The following is an 8,145-nucleotide window of genomic DNA, read 5'->3' as shown; positions in this document are numbered from 1 at the left end:
ATTTATATTCTACCCAATCTCACTCAAACTATATAATTATATCTAATTAACCAAAATAAATTAAGCTTCTCAATTCCCGTTTTCAAATCCTTAGTTTTGTTTTTTATTTTTCCCAAATTGATTGGGTTTTGATGAGCGCTAAAAGTGAGGATTCATTTCAAGTTCAAAAGATGAGGTCGGATCTTATATTTCAAATCGTATAAATCAAATACCGGTATAATGTACGCTAATTATCGATTTTAAAATGAGAAGGTTTATTGATTTTTGTTAGCTGGGTAAAATTATATAGTCCGGGTGGAATTGAGTTGAATATAAGAGTATATGTGACATTGAATAGAGGCTGAAAGTACATGGGGAACCTAGTTGAATCGCTATATTACATAGGGACTGGTACATATAAAAATTGGTAAAGAATCATAGAAAAATTGGTAAAGAAACATTAGACAAGTGAACCAAACATACCAAAAACTTTGACCACAAACATACCACAAAAGAAAAATTGGTAAATAAAAACATTAGACAAGTGAACCTAACCGGAGTTAACCAAGAAGAAACTAAAGCGACTTTGTCCAAACTTTTCAAACACCTTCACTTGTTGTTGTCACTCCCAATGTTCAATTGAAGAAGATAAGACCAGGATCGTCACATAAATGTCGCTGTAATCTACTGTTTTTGTTGGTATACTTCACAAAATTCATAATTTAAGGTATATTCTTTCTCTTATTTCTCAGTCATAATTAAGCAAAACAGATAAATTTTTTCTCCTTCTTGTTGTTTGGAACGTATACGAAAGTGGATTCTTGTTTAATGGGTATCTCAAAAATTCATGCTTTACCTGTGATTTTGTTTTCCAGAGTCATTTCAATGTTGCTTCTCTAATGGCTTTGAGTTCTTATACTCAATTAGCTAATCTTGAAGTGTTTTTGTTACTTAGATCTTACTGCTAGACACATCAAGAATCTATACTGTTTGGTATTATATAACATAAATTGTTCTCTTGTCCCATTGATTCGACCAAAGTAGTAATTTTTAGTTGCCAAAATTAAATTTTGATTCCAGATTGTGAAGATCTTTTAGTTCCAAATTTGATATGTTTTTGTATTGATGTTATGTAGATCTCTCTTGTTTTGATTATTCTTTCTTTGGCCTTTGAACATTCATAGTGTATATCTTTTACCTATTTGTTTATGAATGTGTTGTGGATTCATTTTACATAGTAATGAGAATATTTTTTCAGGTACTTAGAAAAGCAGTAGAAGATGGCAAGTGTGTTGTCGTGGCAGGTCGTTGCTGTGGCGATGGTGTTGATAGTTCAGTGGTTTGCAGAAGGGTACCCGGAAGAAGATTTTGTGGTGAGGCTGCCAGGTCAACCAAAAGTTGGGTTCAGACAATATGCAGGTTATGTTGATGTAGATGTGAAAGCTGGTCGGAGTCTCTTCTATTACTATGTAGAGGCTGTGAAACAACCTGATACTAAACCATTAACGCTTTGGCTCAATGGAGGTCTGTGTTTTGCTGCTCAGTTTCTGTATAATTCATATGTTTAAGAGAATGTGTGAATTCAAATTTCATATTTGAGGTTTTTATTGCAGGTCCAGGTTGTTCTTCAATTGGTGGAGGAGCTTTCACTGAGTTAGGTCCATTTTATCCCACAGGTGATGGTCGTGGTCTCCGCGTCAACTCCATGTCTTGGAACAAAGGTTTGTTTTTGACAATCTTATGCAAAGACCAGAGAACTCTGTGATTCTATATCTGATGCTATTGTCTCTTTTTGTAATATGTGTAGCCTCGAACTTGCTGTTTGTGGAGTCACCGGCTGGAGTGGGATGGTCTTACTCCAACCGAAGCACTGACTACAACACCGGGGACAAAACTACTGGTACATTTTATAATCTCCTTTTCAAACTATATTAGAAGACTGTTGTTTCTTGACATGTTTTGTATTTGATCAGCTAGCGATATGGTCATGTTCTTGTTGAGATGGTTTGACAAGTTCCCAAAGTTGAAGTCTCGTGACCTCTTTCTCACTGGCGAAAGCTATGCAGGTGTGTCTTCGATATCTATGAAATATATCGAATGTTTACCTTAAAGACATCACTATGACACTATACTCATATAAGTATATTTTTTACAGGACATTACATACCTCAATTGGCTGATGCAATTCTCAGCTACAATTCACGCTCCAGTGGGTTCAAATTCAACATCAAAGGCGTTGCTGTAAGCTAAAGAACCTTCTTGACGTTCCATCAGCTGTTTTGGTTATCTTCTGAATTCTTTCTTTTTTATCAGATTGGCAATCCACTTCTGAGGCTTGACAAGGACAGTCCAGCTACATACGAGTTCTTCTGGTCTCATGGAATGATCTCTGATGAACTCAAACTCATAATCACAAGCCAATGTGACTTTGATGATTACACATTTGCCAGCCCCCATAACGTAAGCACAGCCTGCAATAAGGCTATCAGTGAAACCGAAACCATCATCACTGAATACGTCAACAACTATGATGTTCTCCTCGATGTATGCTATCCTTCTATCGTCCAGCAAGAGCTGAAGCTAAAGAAAATGGTCAGCGCTTTTTCACCTTTTCTTCTACCAAAAAAACTTTTGTTGAATGGTCTATCAAATTCTTCTAAAATGGTTTCAGGCAACTAAGATGAGCTTGGGAGTGGATGTTTGTATGAGCTACGAAAGAAGGTTCTATTTTAACCTTCCAGAGGTACAGATAGCGCTTCACGCGAACCGTACTCACCTACCTTATGATTGGTCAATGTGCAGCAGGTAAATTAGCTTACCCTCTCTTAGTTTCATTGATCTTTATAACTAGAACTGATATGTTATCTTTAACTATTGCTATTGGCTATTTACTTTACCTGTCAGCTTGTTAAACTACTCTGACACCGATGGGAACATTGACATGCTTCCGATTCTAAAGAGAATTATACATAATAAAATTCCTGTTTGGATCTTCAGGTAATAAAATTATTAACATAACAGAACCTCTTTTAGGATTTTATCTCTTTCTTCTCCTGTCTTTTGTAGCTTTAACACCCAGCTTGTGGATATTTCAGTGGAGATCAAGATTCTGTTGTTCCATTCCTTGGTTCAAGAACTCTCGTAAGAGAACTTGCTCAAGATCTCAACTTCAAGACCACTGTTCCCTATGGAGCCTGGTTCCACAAAAAACAGGTACCGTTAACCAATTCTTAAACTAGCCAAAGCCAGTTTGCTTCTTACAAAAATTTCTCAAACTGATTCCAAACTTGTCAATATGACTAGGTTGGAGGCTGGGCCATCGAGTATGGAAAGCTACTGACGTTTGCAACAGTGAGAGGAGCGGCTCATATGGTGCCCTATGCGCAGCCCTCTCGAGCTCTACATTTGTTCAGTAGCTTTGTGAATGGCCGGAGATTACCCAACCAAACACATTCTTCTACTGATGAATGAAAGAACAGAGATATCTTTTGTAAGACAATGTATGTTTGTATTTAATTCATCTTTCTCAGGCCTTAGATGGAGTAGAGATAGAAACACATAAGGGCTTGTGTTGTGGTGTGGTTAGATCCTCAAGTGCAGTTTGTTTTAGCTATCTTAACATTCATTTGATAATTAGGAACATAACTCAATCCCTTGATAATGATAAATTAATATGTGATGACAACATTTTCATGATGTATACCCACAAACTAAGCACTTGGACTTATACCGCCGGAACAAGATCTGCGTACTTGTTTATGCGGGTTTCGCCTACTTAGATCATTACTGCCTGAAACGACATTCCTCTTTAGTCTCAAATGTCGAATGGTTGCGGTTAAAGAGGCACTAAAGTTAAGGACCATAGGTATAATTTTTGAGTATATTGAATCTCTATGTAGTTTGTGTTTGCAACTAAGAGCTCTTTGAACGCCTCCGAAGTCACTTGTCGAGTGGCTGTGTCTTCTTGTAGGAAATTTCGTAGGATTTCACAAAGTCTATAGACCTCATTCTTATCATTTTCATTTTATTTTTTAAACAGAGTAACACATTGGACTACTTGAACCAACACATTCAAACAAGATAATGTCTATATCGAATCGAAATTAATCTAAATTAATAGATATCACCATATTATTTGTTTACGAAATTTGTCAATATGTTTTAGCAAGAGTACTCGCATATACACATCCTATAACCAACATAGTTGACACAACCCCCACGTCCATTTTTGTATTTTATTGCGCATAGTCTATCACAACAACTCAGAGGACAAGTATCAGTGCACATATCAATCGCACCAACGCACACTTTGGCTGGGAAAAGTTTTGGCGCTGGTGCACATTCGTGGGTGCACATGCACGTCCCCTCCGGACCGTTACATTTGCTTACACTCGATGGCCCGTGTTTGGCCTTACACCTTTGGTCGCAATTCTTACAAAGACCTAGGTTGTCGTCGCATGTTTCTGCTTTTACCTGATTCAAAACTGAAACATTACATAGATTAGTAATAGATTATTTGTACAATCTATACTATTAAAGCTGAAATACCCATTAAAAGGTTATACGCGCGGTAGCACGAGTTATCCAAGATAAAGTACAAGTAAATTAAGATAATAGTAATGAGAAGATTTTGAACAATTGAAACCGTAAACAAAAAAAAAAAATGAATGAATAAAAGAACATTACCAATTGAAGGGTATGTAAAAGTTATGAAAGATATACAATACCTGAGGCAAATATGATAAGTAAGCTAACAAGAAATACAAGTGAAGTTGTCTTCTTCATACTAACACGTCTTCTAGTTTTCTTCCAAAAAAATTCTCTATTAGAATTGTATGTTATTGGGTTATTTAGTTCATCTATATATATATAAGTGGGATAAAGTCTCTAAATTAATTTACAAATTTTAAAATAAAATATGAGGTCAATAATTTCTTGTGTCCATATTAAAGTTATGATCATAATTTTTCCATAGACACAATAAGTTTTGCCTAAGATTGTTGTGGTCAATAGAGTTATTTATGTTAAAAAATCTTTTTATTTATTAAAAGATATGTTGTGTAAGAGACCAGATATGCTTAACACCACTCCATGAAATCTATTCTTTTTTTCCAAAATTAATTAAAGAAAATCTCATATCATCTTTTAACAAGATTTTATCTAAGATTTAATTAATTCTTCCTTTTCCATTTACTTATTAGAATTCAACCAAAAGAATAGCTTTAAAGATATATTTCCTAAATATTTTAAGAGAAAAATTAAATATTTAAAGAGAATGATATATTTCCTAAATATTTAAACAGTTTTGGCTTTAGAATCCCCTCTTTTGTATATATTTTGGAAGTAAATTTTGAATATAACCTCAAAATGTGTAAATGATTACATCAAATTGCTATTATAATAGGTTTCAGAGACTAAACTAATAAGGTAAAAAAAATCAATAACTAATTTATTCAATTTAATTACTTAAAAACGAAAATACATTAGTAATTTCAATAAAATGAATATCCAATCAAAATAAACATATAAGATTTGATATCTAACTTTAATAAACATATAATAAAAAATCTAAATTTTAAATATAAATATATACAAAAATTCTATATCAAACAAAATTAATGTGGAACTCGTGTTGTAGTTTTAATGTGGAAGTCTATTGGTCAAGTATATAACCAAGGTATAGTAATACTCTACACTAGATCTTGGGTTTGAGTCCCATTAAACGTAGTTTCGTGCAGATTAATTGTGTAAAACATATCGAGAGGTCCATAGTGCTGCATCAGAGTTGTTCGTTGATGTCTCATGTGTTGCAGAGAGATCGAGCATGGCCAACATATGGATGTCGAACATGCAAAATCGTCAGTCTTAAATTTGAGTGTTGCAGAGAGAGCTGTGTTGTGGAATCATTGTTTGTGGGAGCTGTTCACCATAATCACATATGATGCTTCTAGTTTCACTTTTTCACACTTAGTTATGGCCTGGGTATATGGGTGAAACAGTTCTGTATTTTTCTTGTTCTTCTTTTCGGTTATGCCCAAATTAAATCCTATTGAATTTTATTGTTCAACTAGGTTAACGCGGATATATTTACATCGATTTTTCAAGTATGTATATAATATCATATAATATGTAACAGTACTATAATGTTTTATTTTTTATTCTTTCAAAGAAAAAAATTATTTAATTAATATTTAAGTACTATTTATCCTTTCTACAAAATTATTTTTGATAAAAATAAATAAAAATCGTATACAGATAATGAAAAAAACCCCAGTTACTTGAATTGTTCGTTGTAGTCGTCTTTGTCCTCATGCCATAACCATTTTGAACAAAACATCTTCAAGATACTCACAATGGTCTATATGGTTTTTGATCCATACACCCAACTGTCTAATCACTCCTCGTTTTTCTTATCCTAATCCCAACAATGTCTCCTTTCAACTTCTCATTGTCTATTTCTTTTTATCTTATTTGATCTATAAGCTTCTTCTCCACCTCTTCTTTCTCCTTCTTCATCTTTATCACACACTTCTTCACCGTCTAAAGCATCTTCGCCACATTAGAGATTAGAACAGTTTAGTATTGTTGAATTCACTCTCTCTAATCTCTTTGACGACACCTCGATATGTTTCATTTGTCATTCCAAACTTTTCCTTGAGCATTGCTTGACGTTCTTCTAAATGCTTAGCTTTTATTCTCAATCAATTCTCCTTCTTTCTCTGTAACACTTGTCCAGTTACTTATCCATCAAGCTCTATATCTCCTTTTTTTTCATCGGTACTCATTACATATTTTCTCTACCGTTTATTCCAGATCTACAATCTGGATTCCCTCGATGCAATATATTTAATGGTCGGTTACTTATCCATTAAGCTTTATAACTCCTTTTTCATATATACCTCATTACGTAAATTCTCTACCATTTCTTCCAGATCTACAATTTGGATTACCTCGATGCAACATATTTACTAGTCTCTTGCATTCTCTTCCTTTTCTTCTCCATCTTGTACTCTTCCAAAAATTCTCGGGTTTAGTTGCAATCATCTATTAGCTTCTTGATTATTGATTTTCTGAACAAACCATTGATCTGTTTGTGCTCTCGGTTTAGCGTCTTGTATGTAGTTTCTTGCCCTAACAACGCTTTCTTCACATCATTTATCTAATAAAAAGTACTTATTATAATTTAAGAGGCATTCATGATTTAGGGTTTTACTTTATTTACTATTTCATGTAAAACACAAAGAAGAAAATCTATATTTTTAAAAGTCACGACTCGTCATTGTTACAACTAATATTCGCAAATTTACCTTTATTTGGCGTAAGAAATATAACTGATTGAGGGTTAGTATTTATATCCAATGTTATATATTAAGATTGCAAGTTTCATATATTATTTTCGATAAATTTATATTTCTAATATTTCTATATTCTTTTTCCTTATTTCCTAGTTGAACATGGTAGCAAGATGTAAAATTGTTCTACATGTTGCTGTTCTCACCACTGGACTGTAGGTTTCAAGATAATCTATGCCTTATTCATGTTTGAATCCCTGAGCAACAAGTCTAGCTCTATATTTATCCAAGGTTCAATCACCATAAAGTTTTATTCTCAATACCCATTTAAAGCCTAAAACATGCATATCAGGTGAATGAGGTACCAGAGAAAAGGTGTTTGTTTCCCTACATGTGTCCGTTTCCTCATTCATTGATGTTTTCTAGTTTGGATCTTTCAGAGCTTCAGTAACTGTAGTTGGTATTGGATAAGTAACTTTATGAGCTAGAAGAGCATATATTGATTTGGCTTGGAGATACCAGCCTTTGATATTGTTAACATTGGATGAGTAGAGCTTTGTTGTCTTCTTGGTGTGTCAGTTTCACTTGCAACTTGAGTATCTGAAATAACAATATTAGTAGATGAAGAGAGAGCGTTGTTGCCTATAGGTACAAGATCAGAGCTTGTCGCACACTGATTACTCGAGTATTTAACCCGATAACTTAACCGAAGTAAAGTATCTGCGGGATCGATCACAAGGAGCAATGGTACACTAAAGACTTGCGAGACTCGTTCTTAGCTAAAGCGGAAAGGGTATAAAAGAAAGATTAAAACTTATGAATTAAAGACATTGGGCTGCAGGGTAATTTCAGAGAATCAATGAATAAAAATAAA

The 8,145-nt window shown here is 33.9% G+C and overlaps 2 protein-coding genes across 3 annotated transcripts; one reads left to right on the top strand and one right to left on the bottom strand.

The window, feature by feature from the left end:
- Positions 1-598: 598 nt before the first annotated feature.
- Positions 599-3,679, top strand: LOC17875604 (serine carboxypeptidase-like 42). 2 transcript variants are annotated; one of them, XM_006280348.2, is made up of 11 exons: positions 599-706; positions 1,238-1,503; positions 1,593-1,700; positions 1,787-1,879; positions 1,953-2,045; positions 2,135-2,220; positions 2,293-2,571; positions 2,651-2,784; positions 2,884-2,976; positions 3,075-3,192; positions 3,283-3,679. In XM_006280348.2, exons 2-11 carry the CDS (start codon positions 1,260-1,262, stop codon positions 3,448-3,450), a joined length of 1,416 nt encoding a protein of 471 aa, XP_006280410.1. In that variant the 5' UTR covers positions 599-706; positions 1,238-1,259; the 3' UTR covers positions 3,451-3,679. The 2 variants fall into 2 exon arrangements, with proteins under 2 accessions (XP_006280410.1, XP_023638387.1); XM_023782619.1 differs by lacking the exon at positions 599-706 and adding an exon at positions 735-811.
- A 390-nt stretch (positions 3,680-4,069) lies between these two features.
- On the bottom strand, positions 4,070-4,817 carry LOC17877111 (putative defensin-like protein 179). Its single transcript, XM_006279672.2, has 2 exons — positions 4,707-4,817; positions 4,070-4,463 (listed from the first exon to the last, which is right to left on the bottom strand). Exons 1-2 carry the CDS (start codon positions 4,762-4,764, stop codon positions 4,141-4,143), a joined length of 381 nt encoding a protein of 126 aa, XP_006279734.1. The 5' UTR covers positions 4,765-4,817; the 3' UTR covers positions 4,070-4,140.
- Between the last annotated feature and the right edge of the window lie 3,328 nt (positions 4,818-8,145).

Source organism: Capsella rubella, unplaced genomic scaffold (genome assembly GCF_000375325.1).
Source record: "Capsella rubella cultivar Monte Gargano unplaced genomic scaffold, Caprub1_0 scaffold_8, whole genome shotgun sequence".
In the NCBI taxonomy this organism is placed as follows: domain Eukaryota; kingdom Viridiplantae; phylum Streptophyta; class Magnoliopsida; order Brassicales; family Brassicaceae; genus Capsella; species Capsella rubella.
The sequence above is the reverse complement of the archived record's forward strand: the minus strand, read 5'-3'. Positions and strand labels throughout refer to the sequence as shown.